General features: G+C 43.2%; 1 protein-coding gene across 1 annotated transcript in view; it reads left to right on the top strand.

Moving 5' to 3' along the window:
• The window catches only part of raver2 (ribonucleoprotein, PTB-binding 2), a 114,942-nt gene that overhangs the window by 9,692 nt on the left and 78,527 nt on the right, over window positions 1-26,723 (top strand). Inside the window, exons 3-5 of the mRNA XM_080770177.1 lie at window positions 1,300-1,366; window positions 22,044-22,351; window positions 23,242-23,406. Coding sequence (XP_080626303.1) covers window positions 1,300-1,366; window positions 22,044-22,351; window positions 23,242-23,406 — 540 coding nt within the window. The remainder of the gene's footprint in view (window positions 1-1,299; window positions 1,367-22,043; window positions 22,352-23,241; window positions 23,407-26,723) is intronic.

The raw sequence follows: 26,723 nt of genomic DNA, 5'->3' as shown, positions 1-26,723 counted from the left end.
TTTAATCATATACGGGCCAAATCTCCCATGACGTGTTCACATGGCTGATCTCATTCTGAAATGAACATTCTTACTATAGAACATAGTGGGCGATATGACTTCACATCAATATCACCATTATTTCAAACCTTTGCCTCAATTACAATTAATGATGTTATTAAAACGGTAAATAGCATGATCTACAAGCAAGCAACGTGTCACAAAGTATAATACAATTATTTTGTGTTGAATCGTTGATATATAAAAAAAAAAAATCAATTATATAAAAAATAACCTGCTTCTCAATTATTCGATTTTGATCGAATAATTGAAAAATAAAAAAGACAGATGCCAGGTCATTGTTGACCTGCCATCCTATAGTGTGTAGTTTAAATGTACAGATTATTATTATTATTATTATTATTATTATTTCGACTGATAGGTTTTTGGTTTACCTATGATCCTAGATTACTGTTTCTATGCATTTGATGTATTACCTGTTGACCTTGTCCCTCTTGATTAAGAACATCTGCTAAATGCTAACCCCCCCCCAACACACCCCTGGGGGTCCCCGGACCCCACATTGAGGACCAGTGCTGAACAGCAGTGGTTCTCAACCTGTTGAGGCTATGACCCCCCAAAATAATCCACCATGATAAGCACTTGGAATGTAGCAGTTGACAGTTGGCATTCAATTTAGTTTGACCCGGTTCCACAGATAAATATTTTGAAGTTGCCCTTTCGGTTGCTATGCTATACTATTGCGTGTTTCTCTCTCTGTCTCCCACTGTGCACTGTCACTGAGAAGTCATTATATTCTTCAGGACGTCTCGTGTATCGAGATAATACAAATACAATTGTTTTGAAGTCTGTTATATACTGACAACTTTCCAATTCAGAATGACTGATTTAAGAGCTTCTTTAAGTTTTTCTTCGATTGTTTATTCAGGCACATACTGATAGTGCCACTAAGCCAACCTTATGATGCATTATTGCATTTACTTTTTGAATGGCACTACACAACCCACACACCTACGTTGCACCGCTGATCAGAACAATATTATGTCTGAGTCATAGTGTCGGGAGCTTTGAGAGAGCACCCGTTGTACCCGTCTGTCTGTGCCCCGTATGGTCTAATATTATCGTGAGCATTAGTGAGGACTATGAAGATAAGTTTATGTTTGGTTTGTATGTATTGTCCTGGTCTTTTCATTTTCATGCATGCTTGTTTAAAATTCGATAAAAAGTAAATGGAAAGAAAGAAAAGAAAATGGGTTTCAATATAATATGACTTTCATTTTGTTCTCTGTCATTTTGCAGGAAGTCCATGAAATCCTGAAGGAGTACGAGCTGAAGTACTGCTTCGTGGATCGCAACAAAGGCACAGGTAAACCCTAACTGCAGCACACACACACACACACACACACACACACACACACACACACACACACACACACACACACACACACACACACACACACACAAACAGTCAGACGGAAGTTTCCTTGGCCTACGTGTCTCTTTCCTGGGCAGTCGTAGATGGAGCCTATATATAGCTAGCTACAAAGTAGAGTGAGCCAAGCACCTGAAATGCAACACCTTTGGAAAGCACAGGGAACAGTAAACAAGTGAGATATCAAAGCACCATTACGGTGGCAGGGTGGTGATTACCCGGGAGGCAAAGGGCACCTCAGAGGGTTTCTGAGGACCTGTTTAAATTTACCCAACAATTCCTGTGTGGGGAAAATTCAAGCTGCACATCTCCTCCGTCTCTGTGTCCGACCTGCACTGCACTCTCGCTCCTCATACCTTCGGCTGCCACTATTATTCTTCAATGTAGTCTTTCTCTCTCTCTCTCGCTCTCATTTTCCCTGTATCGTTTAGTGACTCCTCTTCCCCCGTCTCTCTCGACATAAACAGAGCGTTGCTCATTGCATTTCAAAGACTTTAGCTGTGTTGACAGCTAGCATCTGGGCCGTTCATCATTAGTCTGGAGTCCAATTTCCATATTAATGTCTTCAAAGATGATCACTTCAGGAGGACTTAAAAGGTGATGTTCTCCTAAGATCAACACTGTAAAGATTCTGGTATGATAGAATGCTGCAGGAAAAGGATGAGATGTTTAACTAAGCCTGTTTCTGCTGCTGTGTAAGGTTGTGAAGTTGAACCTCCCTATAGCTCTTGTAAACAGATGTTAGATTGAAGCTGATTGTTGAGGATTTGTCAGAAGAACTAACAGGGAACCACAACATTTCAAAAGAGCATTTTAACCACTTAAACCCTAAATACTTGTTGGCTGGGGACTCTATACCTCCTGTTTGTCTTCACCGGTCTACAAGCTCTCCTCTATGTGCACTCACCCAAGAACATATCACAACGCATCTCAGTGTGACGTGTTGTGAGCTTGTAGATCCAATATTTTCAGCTTTAGGCTTACGTTTTTTTTTAATGGCATTCATAAAATCATCTTAAAATGTTGATGTCCAACAAGTATAGTAGAAATACAAACGTGTGTGTGTGGGTGTGTGTGCGTGTTCTTGCGTGCGTGCGTGCGTGTATTGGGTCAGTAGGAAAGTCAGGAAATTAACTCGATTGAGACTCGATTGGAGACTCGGTTTTATGGTGTGTACTAGTATGTGTGCTGTGTGTGTATTATGTTTTAATGGTGTGTACAGTACGTGTGTTGTGTGTATTATATTTTAATGGTGTGTACAGAATGTGTGGTGAGTGTGTATTTGTGTGTCAGGAATTGTCTGCATGTCGGAAGATTACTGACGGCTCCAATTAGAGGTGTAGAGGATTGATTCCAAGTCTTCTGGGATTGTCACCGTATACAGTATACTCGTGTGCGTGCGTGCGTGCGTCCGTGCGTGTGTGCGCGCGTGCATGTGTGTGCGTGAGAAAGCCTTGATCCCCCATGTAGCTTGTCACCTCCTTCAGGAACCCCCCTCAACTCCTATGTTAGAACACCCATCCCATAAGGTCAAACTTAAGGAATGTGCTGTTGCCATGAATTCCCCCCTGTTTGTGTGTGTGTGTGTGTGTGTGTGTGTGTGTGTGTGTGTGTGTGTGTGTGTGTGTGTGTGTGTGTGTGTGTGTGTGTGTGTGTGTGTGTGTGTGTGTGTGTGTGTGTGTGTGTGTGTGTGTGTGTGCGACTGTGCGTGCGTGCGTGCGTGCGCGCAAATGTTTTTGTGGCCTCACAAGCTATAGGATCAGTGTGTATGATGGCTGGAAAAGCTCTCAGACTAACCGTTTATACAATTTGACAATGGAATCATTCTCTCTCTCTCTCTCTCTTTCCTGCTCTGTCAGTCTCACTCTCTTTATCACTCTGGTTTACAGTCAGTGTTGCTGACCTTGAATGAAATAACTCACTATCCTCCCTTTTCTCTCACTTAATTGGCCACATTCTCTCACTGTTTCAATCTTTCTGTCTGCCTTTTCTTAAACAACCTCAGTCTCATCCAGAACGCCGAGGTAATCTTAGATCTGCCGTCTGACCCCGGAAGTCTTAACACGACCCTTGCTACTGGTGACATTTAAGTGGACGTGTCCGCCAGGCTTCTCTCTGTTTGCTTAACAGCTGCTTGTTGGAGCAATCACTGACCATGGCTCCTCCTGTCACTACGCCATTATAGCAAACAGTATACAAGCACAACTTCTAGAGGGTTTTTGAGGGGCGTTAGCACCTTCAACGCATGGCTTTTGAAGATTACGTCATATGGCAGCCAAGTCTGGGATTTGTAATGTTAATGTTTTTAATGTTTGTTTAAAGCACTTACGACTTATATCGTTAGTGACACAGATTGTTAATGAAGTAAACATGGCAACCTAGAGGTGTGCATACACGCCATACAGTCCTGCAGCTGAGCTGTGTCATCTGTCATCGCCTTTAATTTGGGGTGTCTACTCTGGTTGTGTGTTTCAGTTTGTTTTGGTATCTTCAGCACCCTCTGGTGGTTTTATTTGTGGACAGCCTGATATGCCTACAGATTAACTAACAGCGTACTTGTTACAGTCGTTTTTCATCGCTTCGCGGTGCACCACAAGCAAATGATAAAGGGAACGGTTCCCTGGTGAGTGCAGCCATGTATTTCGGTGTCAAAGACGGACGAGGTATTAATCATTCCATGGGGCGTCGGTTTGTTCAAAGATGCATTGGTTATTGTATCCAATAAGCCTTATTGGCTCCCCCAGCGAAGTAGGAGGCTGTGAAGAACATACTTATTACCTGTTGTTACAACCCCTGTCTCTAAAGGTGCAACAGGAGGGGAGACCCATGAAACCATTAAAATAATCAAGTAATTTATCAAAATAAGGACATTAAAGCTGCTATATAAGCAATAATATGTCAAAAACTTAATGACCTTTTATTTTTTTGATATTCAGACAGCCAGCAATGGGTAAAACGCTCCCAAAAAACACGTTAGTCTCTTTGACACATCTAGGAGCCGCAATCTGCATTCAAAGATTTTCCTAGAAGCTTTGTCATTGGTCGATTTGCCTATCTACTTCCTGATTGGTTAGTCATTTCGACCATGTTTTTTTAAACCAATGACAAAGCTTATAGGAACATCTTTGAATGCAGATTGTGGCCCCTAGATGTGTCACAGAGACTAAACTTTTTTAGAGCATTTTACAAAAGAAAGTCATAAAAATGTGGACATCATTTGCTTATAGCTACTTTAAAGGTATAGTCAGTGATTTCACTTAATTCAAATATCACTTATTTTTTTGTTTTGTTGTGATAATCCTCTCTACTATAGAGTGTGCTGACCATATAAGGAGTTCCTCCCTGTCCCCAGTTAACCCCTGGGGGTCAAAAAACCTTAGGTTTCGTTTTTGTTAAGGGTTTTTGACTGAAATCACTGACACCCCCTTTAACTACCTAAAATGGAGTATGTATATCATGTACAGCCTCAGTAGATTCAGAGGTATCGGTGAGTGTGTGGGCGTAGAATATGTGTGTGTGTGTGTGTGTGTGTGTGTGTGTGTGTGTGTGTGTGTGTGTGTGTGTGTGTGTGGCTGTGGCAAGGCGTGAACTAAACTAATAAAGTGTGCAGCGGGGAGGAGAGAGGCCGCACTGGGACCTGGCAGCAGCCTTTGTCCTGAAGGATACGCACAGACTCAGGTGTGCTGCTGTCTACCTATGGTGACCAGACTGTTTGGCCGGGATCGTCCCGGTTTCAAGCTGGCCATAGCTGGGTGTCCTGAGTCAGGACAAATATCAACATTGACTACTAAATTGTCCCGGTTTTCACCACAATAAAAATAATAACTAGTCTAGTTTTGATTGCTTGCATAGATGTTTATTATGTTCTGTTGGAAACTATGGGCTCCACTAAACCCCTTATCCCTAAACTTCTTTGCCTTTTTTTTACTACTTTGCAAAACTTTTTTGAATAGTTAAAATGGCCAGTCTACAAGCTCACAACGTGTCAATGTAGATGTAGGCTAGAACATGAACTATTCAAAAATGATTTTCAAAAAAGGCAAAGAAGTTTAGGGATAAGGGTGACGAAAATGGAGCCCGTAATGCGCAATAGTGGTTTGGATAAAAAGCGCTATATAAATGCATTTACCATTTTCCATTTACACTGGAGCAGCTCGCACAGTTTAAGCCTTTTATTCATTTCTTGCATAACCCCCACACGCGCACACACACACACACACACACACACACACACACACACACACACACACACACACACACACACACACACACACACACACACCTCCAGAATAGCACAGAAAGCACTAACCGATTATATCACACACTGGTATCACAGTTTGCAATGAGAGAGATGGAGTAGGTAAAAGGGGAGGATGAGAGCCTTTCCTGGCGCCATCGATCCCACCTTGCACAATGCTAAAACATACTGAACACTTAGCAGGGAATTAGCTAGGAAACCTCTTTAGCCAGCCAGCCAGGGTCATCTATCTGTCTGTACTGGTCTGTCAGGAAAGGGCAAGGTCAGACTAATTTGTTTACATTTAAGTGAGGATGTCCAGAAGAGGGCTGGTGTTTAAATCGAATATGTTCCTCACATTTATTCACAAAATGTATGAATAACTGTAAGAATTAGTGTACAGTAAGAACTTATTACTGTGCCCCATTATGATACTTCATTAACCTCTTGTTGGCAGGACACATTATTATCAGACAATATTAGCTTGAAATGTCTGCCTTATCTTGGATGTAGTAATGAATATTTTGGTACAGATTCTATATACAATAAACTTTAGACCTGTTAGCACCATTAGCACACACTATAATGTACCAGCTTCCTCAGTAATTGGTCATGGCTGGCCCCAATCATTGACGTTGGCAGGTTGCTGTGGGACCTGTAGTCTAATAAGAATGGATCATAAAAATGACAAAACTTCCTCAGGGAATGGAAGATAGACTTTGGGTGAGGAAGTTTATAATTGGTGTAAAATGTACATGTATACACACGCATGCATGCGTGAGCACGCACGCACGTACGCACACGCACGATAATCTGTGTCTGGTCAATCTTCGTTTCATATAAGACCATAAGATTTTGTTCCCATGATCTGAGAGTCATGCAGGAGCCTTTTGGCTAACTCCCAGCAAGCTGTCATGTGCTGTTTAGTGATGAATGGCTTCTGCCTGGACACTTCAACCATGAAAGCTTGATTGGTGGAATGCTGCACTGATGGTTGCCCTATCCTTCTGTAAGTGGCTCCCATCTCTAAAAAGGAACTCTCAATCTCATTCCAGGGGTTGATACTAGTGGCTGCCCGACTGCCCGTGGCAAGTAAATAAGATGTTGGGGCATGTGAAGTTTGCTTTCAGGTAGCCCGACAGGTTTGAATGAGGAAGCAACCGTCTTCATTAAATATTGGTCATTCATGAAAGAACAAACAATTATACCGTTTTACAAGTAGCAGTTGCCCTCATTCAGACTTTCAAAGTGACTGTCATTTAACATTAAAGGTACTAGACCTGTATGTGCCCGTCGGCTACCGGCCTACTTGAGAACGATGCAACTTGGGAACCTAATAATACCCGTTGTCAACTTGTTATAGCACCTGTTTTAACTGTCTGTCTGTGTCTCACATGGAGATCTCTGTATCTGCCTGTGTGGGAGGGCAAACTGTGAAAAGTGGACTGGTTAAGTAATCAATTGTCATGGCATGGCAATCAATTGGCTGAGGCAGAGGCTGGAAATTGCACAGGTGAGGGGACTTGGCCTCATTAGATTCAATTCAAGACTTTATTGCCATGTTAAGTTGTCAACAGAATTGATTGGAATTTGTTTCAGTGCACTAAAAACAGACATACGAAAACACATATTCACATCACGTATTCAGACAGTAGAACAAGATACAAAAGTACAAACATCATATGAGGGGGACCAATAAATAAGAAGAATGCAAAACGTTACAATTAATGTTGAATAAATAAATAGCAATTCATCGCAGTTCGTCGTATTACAAGCAGCTTCACGCTGTAAAGTGCGAGTGAAAAGAGGGTCAGCATTCAGGAGGCGCACAGCCTCGGGATAAGTGCTATTCTTACCTCTCTTACCTGAGGGCAGGGGTGCGAAAAGAGAGCAGGCAGGGTGGGAGGGGTCGACAATCACCTTCTGCATCCTGCGCTTAGTGCGTAGGGAGTAGATAGAGGAGACGGATGGGAGGTCGAGGCCAATGATTTTTGACGCTGTGCGTACCACCCTTTCCAGCTGTTTCCTCTCTAAGACTGTGGTGTTTCCATATACCACACTGAGACTGAGAAGACGAGGACACTCTCCACAGTGGCTCTGTAGACGTGAACCAACGCCTCCCCAGTCACACCGAACTTCTTTAAGAGGCGTAGGAAGTGACTTTACTCAAGATGTTACTAGTGTTAACTTCCCATTTCAGGGAGCAGCATATAGTGGTGCCAAGGAATTTAAAACTGTCGACCCTTTCAACAGGCTGGTCATCGATAACCAGGGATGGGGGCATAATCTCGTTTTTCCGGAAATTAAAGATAATTTCTTTGGTCTTAGCCAGGTTTAGAATAAGGTTATTCGATGGGCACCAGTCTAGAGGGCTGAAAGTTATCCATTCTTATCCATCTCAACATTGGACAGGTGATTACAGACAATGCGTTTTTCATCAAGCCTGTAGTCATTCATGCTAACAGCATTGGGCTTCTTAGGAACAGGGATAACCACAGCTAATTTAACACTCAGCGTGCTAGCGATTCCCTCAGCCTGATTACCCCACTGTTGATGGTTCCAAACATCCGTGCTCTTGGTCACTTAAAATGCATTTTCTTGTACAAGTCTCCAGGTCTGTGTCTTGTGTGTCTTGCAGTTGCAGGTTTATGGGCACTTCTAAAATGGATAGTTCCATTGCTTGTTTCTGCTTGATACGATGGCTGAGTCCTGTTGTGAAATACCCTGGTGATAAATACACTGCTGTACCGCATGAGTGTTTATCTCCGCCAACAAATTGTGTGAAAATGTCAGCTTTCATTGTGATTTTTGTATACCAGTGTTATACCCATCAGATGGTCCTGGTGTGAAAAGAGTTGATCACTACTAGGAACCTTTTTTGGTGCAGCATTTATAAAACCTTTGCAGCCAGAGAAGGATGTGAGAAAACATCCCAACACCAAACATTAGCAGAGGCAGACATTCAGAAAATCTACCTCTGTTGAGTCCTCTCTCCATCACTGAATCCAAATACACCTGAGGCTCTTAACAACAAAGTCTGGTTTCATGCGTACCTGTATATTGGATGCAGAGCTAAAGAGGGCAAACATTTACTATACCATCCGCCAAGACAAGAACAGTTAGAAGTATGTAACACTGTCATTAAACAAATGCCTCAAAAACCATAAAGATGCCAGCGAAAGAAACTATTGGTGTCTGCTTTATGTTTGAGCAGCCAGGGAACCCACTGTGTTCTGTCTCTTCGTTGGAGATATACCTGCTGCCAGACAATCCACCCACCTTTTATCTCCATCCAATGTGTAGCTTATTATGCTAAGCTTTCTCTAGTTATATTGTCAATTGCCAACTCCCTTGAAATGTCCCCTATTTTCTTCCAGGCCCCCTTTTCCTATATTTCGACTGGTTACCGTACTCACTGTATGCATGATAATATGTTAAAAACTTACAGTAGCATAATAACTTGCTAATAGTATCCACTACTGCTTCCTTTTTAACTTGTCTTGTGTTCTCATTTAGCTGGCTGTTATTTTTTAGCATTCATGTGGGTGCTTAATGCCTTTAGGTGGTCTTCTGCTCTAATTGAAATGACTGTGTGCAAGAGGCCTGACATTCTCCTGTAACCCTGTGGCCAGAGTCCGCTTCCACCGACTTATTAGGGCATATATACTTAGAGTGTGCAGTGTGCATGTGTCTGTGCGTCCTTGTGTGTATATGTGCAGGGCAAAATCCAGAGAGTCAATTTAACTCTGTAAGAAACACTCTTAGTTAAATAAACACTCAGGCTTTTGCAGTGTGTGTGTTTTGGCAAGTCCTGCACTGTTTGTGTACACTTCTCTCTCTCCATGTGTGACGTTTCTTTCGGGCCCAGCTCTTAATGATGATACATTTTTTCCATCATACCCCAGAGCCAAGTTTACACTTCTTCTCCATTGTCATCTCTCTCCATTTCACTCTCCCTCCATCCCTCGGTTATTCTATAGCCAGAAGACGGCAATTCAAAACTCTGTCCTATCTCTCATTCCCAGCCTCCCTCTGTCTTCCCCTTCCCTCCCTACTTCTCCTCTTTACTTATCTTTTCCTTTTTGCCCTTCCTTCATTTACCTACATTACCACTACCTCTATCCTTTATTGCTCCCTGCCTGGCTTTCACCTCTCCTCCCTTCCTCATGCACTCTTGTTTTTCCTCTCTGATGCCTGATTTATACTCGGTTGTGTGCCAGTATCAAGCATGAAAATAGCCGATCTACAAGCTCAGAAAGCGTTGCACCTATGTGTGTACTGACATTGTAGATCGGACACACTGTCGTGCACCTGTGTATACATTTTCCAGCCTTCTCTCCCTGCCCTGAATGCCCTGTCCTCCCTCCTTTCATCCTCCATTTTGCCATCTTTCCCCTCTTCCATAACTCTATCCCTCCTGGCTGCTTCCCTCCTTTACTCCCTCCAACCAAGGTAAATTGTGGTCCATTTGCCAGCAGCTTGTTAGCCAGCACTTGGCCCAGTTTAAAATGTTCAGCGGTCCATGAACCTTGGCCGGTAGTCCGAGTCTGGCAGTGTGCCACGGGCTCGACTCCCGATCCAGACGACCTTTACTGCATGTCACTCCCCCATTTCTCTCCCCCATTTCCTGTCAGCCGACTGTCTGTCTCTCTATACAAAATATAAAATAAAGGCAAAAGCCGCAAAAACACATTTAAAAAAGAAAAGTCCTATCTGATTGCATTAAATGACTTTGCACATCCAAAATATTGATATCAGCTTCTTGCAGTGCCTGCCCTCTGGGTTGCCAAGTTTTTCTTGTCAGAATCTTGTTTAAAAAATCCCTTTTAATTACTAATAATTAATGTGGTTTTAGGCTGTTTGGTTTTGCCATCAAAATATCCTCATAAAAGAGATGTTTCACACTCACAAATGATTCTTTGAGTAATTTAAACGTTTAACTCAGCTACTATCTAGTGTGCCATTTGGGGGGCAGCATGGCTCGCTGAACATTTCTGTATATGAATGATGTAAGCAGATGTATTTTTTATTTCATCTTAATTCGGTCTTTTAGATTTTACTCTAGAAATAGACTCATCTTTGCCAGGAATTAGGCTGGATGTGTATTTCTATACTACATACTCTAGCCGCAGAGAAGTCAGTAACCCATTTCAGGCTTGAAACTTTTGATAAATGAAATTCAGGAGTTTGTGCATAGAGTTGACATAGCATGCATGTAGCAATCCTTGTATCGGCATGTAAAACAAGAATCAGGATTGATGAATGATAACATTACGGGACTAAATAGCCTACGTTTTCTTAGCCTTGCATGGCCGGACAATATCAATGCGTGGATATTAGTCTCGTACTTTCCTGTGTTAGACTTTTTTCAAAGGGGCTGTTACGAAAAGATTAAAACCAACTGTAGGTCGCATTTACTATGAAAACCTGCATTTCCATGTGTCACGTCACACCTCCATATATGCTCACGCCTCATGACATCACACCTCCATAATATGGTCACGCCTCGTGACATCACGCCTCCATATATGGTCACGCCACGTGACATCACACCTCCATATATGGTCACGCCTTGTGACATCACGCCTCGTGACACGTCACACTACCATATATGGCCATCTCCATAAATGAAGATCACGACACTGACCTCATCTAACCATGGATAACCATACTACTGCTGTTATGTCGGCATCCATCTTTGTTGTGAAAAAGGAACAAATCTCTTGCAACAGGTGATAAGCCCGCCTCATATTTGCATAGGGCCCTGGTTGGTTCTAGCCTGGTTCAACAGGTGATAAGCCCGCCTCATATTTGCATAGGGCCCTGGTTGGTTCTAGCCTGGTTCAACATGTGATAAGCCCGCCTCATATTTGCATACAATAGGGCCCTGGTTGGTTCTTGCCTGGTTCCAGACAGATCTGGTCCGTGCTTCACTACTACGTACGGGGGCGCAAAGTCATCCCGCAATTGAACAGGGCCAGACTTAATCTGCCTGAAGCAGTTGAACAGGGCCAGACTTAATCTGCCTGGAGCAATTGCAAAGTCAGTGAGGCTAACGTTTTATACTGATGACCTTTATTTAGTCCAATTTGACCCAAACAAATAGTCATTAGAAAATGCTTTAGACAAAGCAGAGACCTGGCTGTAGACCAAAGACCATGGTAAACAAGCTAAGCTATTCTACTTGCATGTCATTTGCATAGTAAATTTAAAAGCCTGAATGATCATATGAATTTGGGGAGGTTACAGTATATCTGATATTACCACGAAACAAAAAGGAATAGAGTGCAGGAGGTGGACGAGATAGGAGAGAAAGCAGTTCGGGGCAAAACAAGAGTAGATAGACGCAGATGAGAGGAGAGACTACACCCCGGAGAAGAAACCCCAGAGGGAGCAGTTCTCCACAGCACATCAGACTGGAAGCAGGGAGGGGAAATCAATGTAGAAGAGGCTTAAAGCATTGTGGCCCAAATCAAGTGAAGATGTCCCAATATCCTTAGCAAAACTAAGGGTTGATCCTTTTATTCTAACTGGTTTGGAAGCTTATACTGGCTGGTTTGGAATGGTTAGAATATTCCATCATATCTCTATTTTTTTTGTTTTTAATGTAGGATATTTCATACAAATCATTAAAACTGGTTTTCACTTGCCCTAAAGCTAGCATGCTATCCTGGCATCCTTTAAAGCCAGCGCTGCTCATGGTAGCGCTGTTATTCAGGTCGAGACCAAAAAGAGAGATTAGACGTTTGCCCGGGACCCAAACTAGTTTTAAATTATGAAATTTCTTGTATGTAATATTAAATCTATATATTAAATGTATTAAAACTAATACTTTCCTTTTTTAATACAAAAAAAATTCTTTTGGGATTTTTACTCGAGTCGTGACGCATAAAAATGGTCCGTGATCCACAAATGGGTCCCGACCCACTGTTTGGGAAACAGTGATTTACACTGAAGCAGAAATGAAAGAGAGACGGAAGCATATCAGCCCTATTGTTGGCGTCACATCATTCTTAGCTAAACAAGACATTCCTTTCCGTGGCCAGTGGCCACAATGAGGGGAATCTCCAGCCACAACCAGCGGGAAGGTTTCTCGGCTGTATGAAAACGGCTTGATCCATTTCTGGAGTCATACTCAAACCACACTACACACAGTGATTATCACCTTCCATGATTGAATTGAGTGATGTGCTCAGGAGGCAGCAGGAACTATTGTCAGTGAATTATAATATGCATGAATGCTGTTCAGCAGGTGAAGTTAGCGATTGAGCAGTTGGCTTGTCTATTATGTGTCCGTTTCAGTGTTTCCCAAACAGTGGGTCGGGAACCATTTTTGTGCTTCGAGAGTAAATATCCCGTTATTCTTTTTAAATAAAGAAATTCCATAAATTAGGAAAAGAAAACTTTTAAGAAGTAGTGAAAATAGCACATCTACAAGTTCAGAGCACAGCACAATGCAACGCGCTGTGAGCTTCTAGACCGGCTATTTTCACTATCAAACTTCACTTTTGGGTCTCGAGCTGAAAAAGTTTGGGAACCATTGCGTTATGTCACAGAACATAGGGTAGAGTGGAGGAGTACCATACGTGTTTGCTAGCCATTACAGAATTGAAAGATTTTTTTGCAGAATGCATTACTGCTTTGAAGAACAGCCAGGCAGTGGGCCAGTTAGAGATGTGCTAGACAGATTGAAAGTAAATCCATTTAATGGATATGAACTAAACTTAGCACTGTGTCACACTCACACCTGTCAAGCAATAGGCTACCAGAAGCCAGGGATTTATTTAACCTGTTATAAACAATCACCCCGTAAATAATCACAAATGCAAAGATGTAGAAAATGTTCTGGTGTTACAGGCATCTGTATTTATGCAAAGTTCTCTAAAAAAAACTGTATTATGTACAGTAGTTGACTGTAGCTGTGGGACAGGTACTGTACCTGCCACCAAAATGTGGAACGCCCTACCAACAGTCATTAAGACATGCAAATCCCTTGACTCCTTCAAAACCACCCTCAAAAGGCACCTACGGACGGCTGCAATTTGAAACTGGCACCCGTAAAATCTGAATTTTACAATTATGTGATGCACAGCAGGTTTGTTATCAACAAACCTGTCTCCCTTGGCTTTCTTGGATGGTTGCCGAGATGAATCTGTGTTTTTCAACCCTTAACGGCCCAATTCTAGCAGGTGTAATCCCGGATCAGACGGCTTGCTCTGTCAGGAACACGGTACACCTCAGAGATCTGGCAGACCGTTACAATGTTGTTCTAAAATCAGCAGAGCTTTTAAGTGGCCAAAATCTGGCCTGCAAACAAGGAAAGCCTTCCAATGCAATGTGTTTTAAACTTGCTGGTCATGTTCCCAGCTTTAACATAGGTCACTCAAGATCTCTCTGATAATCCCAGTTAACAGCTGCAGTTGTGAACTGTCCAGGATGGCTGAGATGGCTTCACACTTGGCTGAGGTGCACAATGTTATAAGACAGGCTTCACCATCCCACTGTCTCATTGACCCCTCCTTTTCCCACATTGCCAAAATAAAAATAGATAGATAGATAGATAGATAGATAGATAGATAGATAGATAGATAGATAGATAGTTTATTCAGTAGTTTGGACTGGTTGTGGGACAATGAGAGGAACATGGAGAATGTAAATTAAATTAAGGTTTTGATATTATTTGCATAATTATGTATAGGGAACGGCATGAGAATGTTCATAATGGATGTTGAAATAGGCCTACATAATTTCATAAAGTTGATGTTTACTTTTACCAGTAGATTGCAGATTGTATGGCACATTTCATACAGGCAGACATGTACTATGTATACTTCTATGATAACACAATGTGCAGTTTCTCAGAATTACAATTAGACAGATAATAATATTATGGTTAGGTAGGTATAATGACAGCCAACCAAGAACCCTGCCACCCACCCATCTGTCCGATCTGTCCGATCGGCGATCTGTCAGTCAGTCAGTCAGTCAGTCAGTCAGTCAGTCAGTCAGTCAGTGGGTCAGTCACCTAACCAACCAGACTTTCAGCCGGTGGCTTCCATATACTATAGTCCTATGTGCAATGAAAGACAGAGGAATGTGTGCTAATTCTGCAGTGCTCCGGAACCAGGGCTCTGGGAACACAATGGTTTGGGTTATCCTGGGAATCCTGCCATTTCAATGGAGGCCTTTGTATTTGCTTCTGTGCTGTCCAGTAATGAAGACAACACAGCGCTGTGAGTGCAGCAAAAACTAATCGGCCTGGTGATTCTTTGTGTGTTGCGTGCGCGGCTGCGCACGTGCGCACGCGCGTGTGTGTGTGTGTGTGTGTGTGTGAGAATGGGGAGAGAGAAAGACAAGCCACACAGTACAGGACAGACTTCATGAGTGTTCGTCACCCAAAATGGTACTAACATAACATATCATTGATGTCAGGTGTATGTTGTATGAATGAATGATTTTTTATTTCCGTGTCTTGTCATAAAGACCCATGCCTTACAGGATTACAAGACACCAAAAAAATATAAACAATATCACATTGACTTCCCACACAGAAACTGCACAAAACCAAAACAGAAATAAATATACATCACACATTATGTGTTTTCTTTGTCCGTTTGTCCCATGCTTTCTCTAAATATACATCACACATTATGTGTTTTCTTTGTCATGCTTTCTCTAAATATTCTGCAAATGCAAATATCTTATGTTCCAAACAAGTGGCTCTGTGTCGCTTAACCATATCAGATCTATGTTACTTATTACACCTATTTACTAACTTTTGACGTAGCTCATGGTACAACATGCACTTCTGTGTCCAAAACCTTTCATAATTATTGAAAAAAACATTTTAAAATAATGAAAATAGTATCGATCTACAAGCGGCAAAGCTATTTCCACTCACAAGTTACAACACTCTTGTATGACTGAGAGCAGGGCGTTAATTTACGAAAAAACGAATATGGATATACAAGGTTTCAGTCCAACAGCAACGATATACTGTAGACGTAAACATAACTGCAACCATTATTTCCGCATGTCGGTCGGTTGGTGGGTCTAATCTTAGTACGCATCCCATATAGACAAGTCCACCGCCACTGAAGCAGCTCAAACTAAAACATTTCTGTTTTCTCATTATTGCCTGGTGGTTGTTTCCATCCAAAATTCATTCTGTTTCCCTTTGATTCCTCCGCAGTGACTTGGATAAGCATGCTCTTTTTCAGGGGTTGGTGGGTGAGTTTTCTGTGCTGCTGAACAGAAGAGAGAGTTGATAAGAGAGTGGATTAACTGGGTGTTAATGATGCACGCTGTGGTATTCAGTAGAAGGAAGTTGAACCCAGTGCTGTATGAGGTGGCACCAGTTCACTACTCATGTGTAAACATGTCCCCGAGCAAGCTTTTTATCTCTTTCGTTTGCAGGATATAGTAATGTTAGTGTGTGTGTGTGTGTGTGTGTGTGTGTGTGTGTGTGTGTGTGTGTGTGTGTGTGTGTGTGTGTGTGTGTGTGTGTTTGTGTGTGTGGGCTGTGTCTTTGATTTGTACATGGACCAGGCATTCCAAGATAAATATTCGAAGTATCAACCATTACTTGGAAGTATAACAAACTTGGGGTATCGCTGTAGATTTGCCATACTGATATTCGGAAGCCTGGGCCATGTGGGCCATGTGCATAAACTGACCATGAGTGGTCTAAGAATAGCTGGCATGACAAAAAGCAAAGCCAAACAACTTGCCAAATACTGTTCTGTTTCGGCTGTTATAGGCAGTTTGTCTGTGTGGAGAAGGAGGTGCCATGTGTATCCTTAAGTGAACATGAACTGTCAACCCCGTTATATTTGTTTCCTTGTAAAATTAATTGTAATTTGTGGATTCAAATAAAGAATAATAATAATAATCGAAATGTGTGTTTGTGCGCATGCACATGCACATGCACATGCACATGCACATGCACATGCACATGCACATGCACATGCACATGCACATGCACATGCACATGCACAAATTCCTTCCATCTATCCATATATTCATCCATCATCCATCAGATTTTCAGCCATCCATCTATTCATCCACCCATGCATCTATCCTGTACAATGCTTACAGTAGTGTCAAGAGGCAGAGAACAGTTAGCAGATATTTTCCAGTCTGAGCACTGAGCAGCATTCGGAGCGCATCTTGAAACACCCACTCTCATAACTGCTCTTGCTATTATCACACATTAAGAGCAATTATTCAAACAGAGGCCCTACGGTTCACAGTATGAGCAGCATAGCATGCGTCCTTATGTGTTGAGTCCGTATATCTGCGTGAGTGCACATGTGTGCGTATGTGGTGCCTAATTTATACGCCGCCGTGTGACGACGACGTATAAATGAGGCTTGACGAGTCATTATGAGAGTCGTTCCTCTCTCCATGCCTCTATTTCCCCCTCATTTCTTCATTTTATCTGTTCTTTTTGTTTTCCCACTTTAAGTGGCAGCATCGCCGGAGTCGCTCTCTCGCGCTTCTAATTGCCTCCCTGGACAGCAACTTGTCACCACGCTCTACCCCTCTTTAACACCAGCCCCCAGCCCCCCCCCCCTCCATTTCGTCATCTGTCCATCTGTCTACCGTGTGAGTCAGTAGGCCTACACTAAAATGCATGTAAATCAGGACAGCCCACACATGTGCCTGGAAGTCTTTGATCTATAGGCACTCTCTATATCTCCTCTCGCACGCACGCACGCGCACACACACACACACACACACACACACACACACACACACACACACACACACACACTCTGGGGCACACCAAAAGCATCTACACACACCTGTCCTGTTACTACGGGTCTTATCTCTTTCAGTCAGGCAGGTGGATGCTGTATGCATGTTTATGTCAGTGTTGCACCTGATGTCCTCATCTAGATAGAGCTGATAGCAGTTGTTTATGCTAGGTGTATACTGAACTCTGTTGCGCTCCCAATCATGCACCAAAATAGCCGATCTATGCAAGCTCACAACACAATTCCTCGTCATATATTAATTCTCACCCTCAGGTCCTCATGCTTGTTCCTAATATATTACTTGTTTATTATACAACAGGTAGTTCCAAGCCTCGTGCCTGGCGCATCACTGTCATGCTAGTCTCGCGTAGACAACTATTCCACAATCTCCGAATGCTATATAGAGTCTGGACCTATATGAGCTGAGTAACGGAAGCTGCCATTTCCGTTCACGAAAATATATTTTAAAGCTTATTTTTATATTTCCTTTTCTGCTAAGCAACAAGCTATATATGCTTAGATGTTTTCTATTTATATTAGGATAAATGTGCGCGACTGTAAAGACGAAACGGAAGCTCCATCTTCCGCTTTATAGTTTAATGCTCAATGCTGAAGTAAGGGTTTGGCTTATACCAGTGATTGAACACTGTATACCCAGCTGGATCACAGGAAAGAACTCTTGTAATCTTGTAATCTTGCGTCATGAGTGCTTTTACTTTTAGTATATTTGGATGCCAATACTTGAATTCCGGACCTTTACTTGTAACAGAGTATTTCTACATTGTAGTATTGATACTTTTACTAAGTAAATTTGTTTTGGTACAGTACTTTCCCCACCACTGCATCTGCCTGAGGATCAGTGTGACATGAGAGACCGTAACAGTGGCAGTCTCTCCTGAGTTGTTTAGTTCTGTGAAGCTTCACAGAGCAGTGGGCCTTCATAGGGATGAGATGGAATCAGCAGCTTCACAGAGCAGTGGGCCTTCACAGGGCTGAGATGGAATCAGCAGCTTCACAGAGCAGTGGGCCTTCACAGGGCTGAGATGGAATCAGCAGCTTCACAGAGCAGTGGGCCTTCACAGGGCTGAGATGGAATCAGCAGCTTCACAGAGCAGTGGGCCTTCACAGGGCTGAGATGGAATCAGCAGCTTCACAGAGCAGTGGGCCTTCACAGGGCTGAGATGGAATCAGCAGCTTCACAGAGCAGTGGGCCTTCATAGGGCTGAGATGGAATCAGAAGCAACATCTCGTGCACAGCGCCGGTAACGTTATGCATCAACAACTTTAAGGTGTCCACATTGTCTCCTTCAACTCCCCTGTCTCTAATTAGCTCATTAAGGTGTCCACATTGTCTCCTTCAACTCCCCTGTCTCTAATTAGCTCATTCGGTAGGAAACATGACAGCACAATTACAGCCTTTGATGTGATTTCAGAAAGAAAAAATATATAGAAGAAGAAAAGATATACCGTGTATATATAATATATATTTATTTTCCTTCAACCCCACACACTCATTAAGGCATGGGGACTAATCGGTATGTTCAGAAGCAAATACCCATAATTAAGACGTTGCTGCTTTTGTTATATGCGTGTGGATTCTTTTTTCCTATTTTCTTTTGTTAATACTGTTCTTTTTGCAGTCTGTCAGTGCTAGCACGTGATTTGCTGCATGTGAATTACACCAAGACTTTTAATAAACCTCTCTCTCTCTCTCTCTCTCTCTCTCTCTCCAGCTCACTCGCTCTCTTTCTTTCGCAGATAAAGTATTGAACAGGATTTCACTTTGGTCCCACACCCCACCCCTCCGGCTGTATTGTTCTGTAGGAAACAACAATGAGAGGGAGCTTTAGAGTAGCACCCAGCCCATATTCCAACCATATCCTCATAAAGCCTAATGTTAGCTAGTGTACTTAGTGGGTTAAAAAGAGATTAGGCTCTCAGCTTGGCATAAGAGTGTGTGTGTGTGTGTGTGTGTGTGTGTGTGTGTGTGTGTGTGTGTGTGTGTGTGTGTGTGTGTGTGTGTGTGTGTGTGTGTGTGTGAGAGCATAGGACGAGTAATTGATTTGAGTGGAGGCAGTACGGAAGAAAGGAGAAACGAAATACAGAGAGGGAGGGAGAGACGGAGAGAGACAGAAAAGCGTAGCCTGCATGTGCAATGATGAAATGTGGAAGGCAGAGGGAGGATACAGAGAGAGAAATATTCAGACAGGAAGTGGGGGATTTATTCTGATGCGGACAGACAAGGGAGAAGACGGAGAGAAAGACAAAGACAGAAAGAGAATCATTGGAAGCAGAGAAAGTGACTGTGATGAGGAAAAGGACAAGACATGGAGAAAAGCAGATTCACAGTAGAGACGAGAGAGAGAGAGAGATACAGAGAGAGAGAGTCCGTCAGTCACGCCTCATGACACTCCATATATGGACAATACAGAATTCATGTTGATCTGACCTAATGGAACACTGTACACTCAAGACACTGCCCCCACTGCCACCCTTATATCTCCATATATGGAGCTGACCTGTTCTGACATGACCTCATCAAACCCTGTGCACTCAGGACACGCTCCACATATGGCCAGTGCAGAATTCATTCCATACTGTATCATGTTGATCTGAGCCCCCATGCTAAAGCGCCAGCGCTCACCCAGCGGTCTGCCGTCACCCAGGCGGATGTGTGCGCGCATATTTTACAATTTTGATATGAGGCTATTTTGCAAGGAATACAAGTATACCTTGAGATTCTGACTTGCCCTTTGGTACTGTATGCCTTGGACACAAAACATTTGAAAACCATGGAAGTTGCTCTTAAACAATGCAGCAGCAATGCTGCTGGGTTGTAGGCTATTTGAAAACAACAATGGTGTTGTCATTGTGGTATATGTTAATGTTAAAATACATTACACAAATAAATGCATTTCAGATACAAACACATTACTGTGAAGAATTCCAGTGAAATATTATATCAAATATTATTTTGTTATTAAATTACACATTCCATTTTTCACACTGTCTAGAGGGCATGTTTTCAGCTAAAGACTGGACTTTCTGGCTTGAAACAGCCGGCAGAGCTGATTAGACATGACACTGAGTCACAGCCCATAGGCTATTGAAATGGCCCAATCAGCACTTCAGACACTGTACACACATTGTCATCAGTAACAATGCACTTACAGCAACCATGCATGTTTCCACTTTGCAGAGAGAGGATTTGGGTGAAATTATAAAACAATTGTCCTGTGCTTTTTCATGGCCTGCAGCCAAAGGTTCAGTTCAGACATCAGCAGCGAGGACTGTTCATTTATTGTGCACATGAGATGGCGTTTTATGTCATTAGATGGTGTATTGCTTGAGGCTTGCCTCTGTGTAAAGCCACTTTATTAATATAGTAAGAACCAAAGCGTGTGATTTCGTCCTTTTCTTTTCACCCCTTCTTTATTCTCATATCTCTCTCTCTCTCTCTATCTACTGTATCGCTTGCTTGCTCGCTCTAAACTTGGCTTACTGCCATCTAAGCTGTTTGCGTATAATCTATATGTTTTGTTTCTTTTGAGATGAGTGTTCAATGCTCTCCACACTGAGACATACAGTTCACACAGTACTAACAAACACTAGAGAACGCACGCACCCATGCACGCACGCACATGCATACACACGACAAAACCCTACATGTGCACGCACGCCCACACACACACACACACACACACACACACACACACACACACACACACACACACACACACACACACACACACACACACACACACACACACACACACACACACACACACACAAAATAAAGGTTTATGTACACATTACATTATACATGTAATGCCGCTCATTTCACAGCCCATGAATCTGTCCATGGTCGTTGCTGTGCAAGGGTCAACAAGCCTCTTTCTGACCTCTTAAACCCAATAAAAGGCATTGTATAGACGAATTCACAGAGGGGTGCCCTGGGCGCGGCCATTACTGAGGTGTAATCCATGGAGAAGGTGCTCCGTAGGCCAGGTGTAGCTAATCAGTGCTGCTGCGCTTAATGGTACACCTCAGTAATGGCCGCACCCAGGCAACCCTCTGTGAATTTGTCTATAGTAACAGACCTCTCTGTCACTCCTATTCTGCCTCCTGCAAAATGTGTGCATGTGTATTGTGTTTGTGTCACACTCAAATTGGATTCCCTCGATCCAGTGCCTCCCTATATTTAGCTAATTTGTTGTATTTCTCTCTGTGTATCTCTGTCTGTCTGTCTGTCTGTCTGTCTGTCTGTCTGTCTATCTGTCTGTCTGTCCGTCTGTCTGTCTGTCTGTCTGTCTGTCTGTCTGTCTGTGACTGAAATGCATGTCTTTATGATTGTCTTTGACTGTGCTCTCCACGTTCTGTCTCCTCCTGTCTCACACTTGCATTTGTTTTTATCTGTTCTCTGTGACTTGCCGTCTTTGTATATCTGTTCTAAATGTTTCTTTATGTATGTCTAATTGTCGATCCATTTCCTTCTGTCTTTTCCCTCATCTCTTTCCTTGTCGTCTGTCTGTCTGCCTACCCATCTGTCTGTCTGTTGGTTTGTGCGTATCTCCGTCTTGTCTTTTCCCTGTATCCACTCCGTCACGTCATCTAGCCTTTGTGACTTTGCTGAACGGGGACCAGGCTCAGGATGCCATCCGCTCCCTCCATCACAGCACTGTTCGGGGACGCTCCATCACGGTCGCCCTGCAGCCCACCGACTCCCTGCTGTGTGTCACCAACCTACCCCACACGTTTACGGCGCAGCAGTTTGAGGAGCTGGTGCGCACCTACGGCAACATTGAGCGCTCCTTCCTGGTGTACAGCGAGCTCAGCGGCCACTCCAAGGGATATGGCTTCGTTGAATACATGAAGAAGGACTCTGCGTCCCGCGCACGCTCAGAGCTGCTGGGGCGGCCGCAGGTACGTCAGCACAGTGGTTCTCAAGCATTTTCATGCCGAGGACGTCAAATATCGAATGTCAAATTGATATGTTTTGGTCCACGGACACCCTATTTGAAATACTTTATGCCAGAGTACATAAAGCCTCAGTTATACAGCACACCACCTACTGTAGTACAAATCAGGCATAAGAGGGCACATTATATCAACATTGTTTAATAATAGCTGAGCTTGTAGACTAGCTATTTTTGAATGGCTGAAAAACAAAAAAGTGTTTAAACTGTTCCTGATTTAGCCAGAGCGATTTACAAGCATGATGAGATTAAACTCAGATAAATAGATTGGATAAACAGAGTAAACAAGAACTCTAGTCAAACAAGGTAAATAATTGCATAGAGTGCAGAGAGAACATTTTAGTGCCACAGAGAAACTAGGATTCCATAGCATCTAATTAAATAACATTCTGTACAATTGAAACTATTGCTGACCAGGCAATTATCTATTTTTGACTATAAATAACATGCCATCTAAATCACATCCAGCCAGGAGAAGAGTCTAGGATGTGTGGAACGCTGGGGTATTTTATTGAGCGGGAAGGGTTTGGAGGATTGGATCAGGCCAGGCCTATTTTTATTTTTATTCATCAATTAATCTAACTGATGTATCATAATCAACAATTGATTATCCTTATTAACCACTTAAGCCATGGTGTATACTTTGTCATACAAAGGTGTCAAATATCTAGCCAATTTAAAAGCTCTCAACCCTACTGTATTTTTAAAAGGGAGAGAGGCAGAATCTTAAATAACAAAATATTCAAATCGATAATCTTTTATAATTTTATAATCGATTGGTTGGATTAAATGTTGCACCCCATAAAGGAAACATATGTATGTAATGGTGTCCCACAGGGCGAGAGGTCACTGATGGTGCAGTGGATGGACGTGAACCAGCTGACCCAGGAGCAGCATCTTCATTCTAGGTGTGTGTGTGTGGACAGGCTGCCTCTGGAACTCTTTGATTCTGAAGAACTGACCCAGCTCTTCTCTGACACATACAAGCCTGTCTTCTGCCAGGTGAGGATTTGTGCATTATGTTAGTGTGTGTGTGTGTGTGTGTGTGTGTGTGTGTGTGTGTGTGCGTGCGTGCGTGCGTGCGTGCGTGCGTGCGTGCGTGCGTGCGTGCGTGCGTGCGTGCAGACGCACACAGGTATCCGGAATGCTCACCTTAAAACACGCTCGCACTCGGGTTTTTTTACGCTGACCTCACGCCAACCATTCGGTGGGGCAGTTTTTGTATTCTTGTATTTGTTTTACTGAGAATAAGGTTAGAAAAAAGTTTATGGTTAGGGATAGATTTACTGAGGTTACGTTTAGGAATAACAGGCTGAGCAGTTCCACTGGCTGTATGCCCGGTGTGACTGTGTTTACACTCACACACGCACGCACGCACGCACACACACACGCACACACACACACACACACACACACACACACACACACACACGCGCGCACACACACACACACACACACACACACACACACACACACACACACACACACACACACACACACACACACACTGCACTGTTCTGCTCTATTTTTCGCTGCACCAAGCAGGGCCAGACTGGTTGAGTCAGACAGACACTGATTGTTGAATTTGTAGCATTGGTCAGCTGGTCAGACCACTATAGAAAATTCCATATGAAATATTTTAATATAGCATTTGGTTGGCAAGTTTCGTTTATAATTATATACATATAACTCGCGCTGTTTGCTTGAAGATCTGTCCGTGCAGAGACCCGCCTGTCTAAATTAACTGCTCTACAAGCTCATCGCGGTTGTATAACTTGATCTGTGCAGGCTATGATGACGTATTTAGATATTTCCTTATATGGTGTGGAATGGGCGTGGATGTTCCATCAAACCAGGCGACACCAGGCGAATCGCTTGGGAAAGAGGCGGAAAGGGTACACCGGGCGATCCGCACAAATGAAGTGATTACATTACCGTTGTTGAATAACACGGGAAATTGCCGCAGCTTGATCGGACGGATAAATAGGATATCATTACGCATCTCCTTTACACCTGGGCGTACATTTTCGTTGTGAATGAGGACCACTCTAATTAATTGCCCACAATTGTCCCACGTTTCCCATACAGTACAACCATGCTTTTTTCACAGAAATATATTCAGGGACATATGTTTTCTTTATTTAATTTTCTAATTTATATTTTTATTTCATTTGATCTGTCACAGTCGGTTCTGGCTATATATATTGCACCTTAATCCATTATATTCATCCTCCCCCGCATGTCCATTTGGGCATCACTCACTCGCATCTGCCATCTACTGTATACTCCAATTTTAGCTCCACCCCTCTGGCCTGCTCCCACACAGAAATCAATACACGTACATCATCTGGGTCCCTTGATGCTTTGTGGGCGCTTAGCTCATGTTGCAACACTGTTGCAGAGCCAGCAGGCGTTGACCTATGGTTCAGCATTTCGTGAGCGTGTGTGTGTGTGTGTGTGTGTGTGTGTGTGTGTGTGTGTGTGTGTGTGTGTGTGAGTGTGTGAGTGTGTGAGTGTGTGAGTGAGTGAGTGAGTGAGTGAGTGAGTGAGTGAGTGAGTGAGTGAGTGAGTGAGTGAGTGCGTGCGTGCGTGCGTGCGTGCGTGCGTGCGTGTGTACATGCACGTACGCATGCGTGCGTGACTATACACATGAATTGGTTCGTAACATACTAGAATTTCGGTAGAGTTACGTTGCAGCGCAATATGGGAAGAAGGAAATTGCGGGAGTTGACAGACTCCACTTCATGTTTCAGCTGTGTTTTTAAATTCAGTATTGTGCCCTGCACATGTAGTAACGGATGGGTTATTATTATTATTATGTGTTGTTAACTTGTTTTGTATTATTAAGATTAGTTATGCTGAAATCAAACTACACACGCACGCGCGCATGAGTCCGTGGTCGGACTGGTAAATAAATGATGCGTGGAAGAACTTGGCAGCCAACTGCGAGTTTTGAGGCGATGAGAGGTGGTGTGTGTGTGTGGCTGGCTGGCCAGCCATTTCAGCTGTGTTTTTAAACCCAGTATTGTGGCCATCACATGTAGTAACGGATGGCTACACATCGTAGATGACCATTGTTCCGCGGGTGGTGTTGAGGCTCGGCGATCAGCGCGACATGAGGAGATAGATCTGGAACGAAGCGGGGGGTAAGTCGGTGACGTCACTGCCGTGTGAGTGCAGTGGGTAGGACGGCGGTGCAGTGGGTAGGACGGCGGTGCAGTGGGTAGGACGGCGGTGCAGTGGTGAGGGCGGGTTTGGCATGACGTAGCTGTTGACTTTGGGTCCCTTATCCGTGTTTACGCACAACTTTAGCTATGTATATAGATAGCACCAAAACTGATAAACCCACACAATCAATCATAATTCAACATCAGTAACAAAATGATAAATACAATAAAAAATATGGCATTGAGCCGTATGGGTTCTGAGACTTCATTTGATACTCTTCCAGCTGGGAATCAAACCGGGGACTCACCGAGTCACCGTGTGCTCTGCGCTCTAACCATTCAGCTAATGCTACGTTCACACGGGCAGATACAAAGATACAGTCTACCATTCATTTTCAATGGAAGCCAGCGACATGAAGCTACACAGATACATGCAATGTTTGTAGCTGCTGCAAAAGCTACAACAGCTACAAAGCTACAGAAACGTTGAGCTATTTTCAACTTCTATACAAAGATACAAAGCTACGTATGTATACGCTGTGTAGCTTCATATCTGCATCTGCCAGTGTGAAGTTGTGAACGCAGCTTCACGGGTTACTCCACTACAGTATGACTGCTTTTAATGTTTGTACACTATAACTGCTTTTAATGTTCTTCTTTCGGTTACATTTAATTTCTTATTTCGATCGAACAAATAACACAAATTAGTTGCCCGGTTGAGATAACATACTATTCCACCAGGTAAAACCTATATAGAAGGTGGTCTGAGATTTTGCATTGTGCGTCATACTCACTCCTGATGGATCTGAAGGGCACTTTAATAAATCCTGCTGATGTACCGTCAATCTATTACCTCCGCGGAGGCCACTGAACACTGGCCACGTGCCACACTCATCGCCTGCACAGTGCACTTAACCTGCACCCCCGAGCACCCCCCTCACCATGCCATAGAATTACAGCACGGTCCAATCCTCTGTGTTCATTTATCTCTTGACTGTAAAAAATGACCAATTGGTACAATCTCAGGGTTGAATTTACATTGAAGATTTCACAGTGCTTCCGTGAAGGGCCCTTCCCCGGCAGTGTTTAAGTGTGAGTCAGCCCATGAGAGGTGCATGGAGGCGGAGCTGACCATGACGAATGTCAGCTGTA

This window comes from Protomyctophum bolini, assembly GCF_963924005.1.
Source record: "Protomyctophum bolini genome assembly, chromosome: 8".
Lineage (NCBI taxonomy): Eukaryota > Metazoa > Chordata > Actinopteri > Myctophiformes > Myctophidae > Protomyctophum > Protomyctophum bolini.
This window is presented reverse-complemented; position numbering and strand designations above follow the sequence as displayed.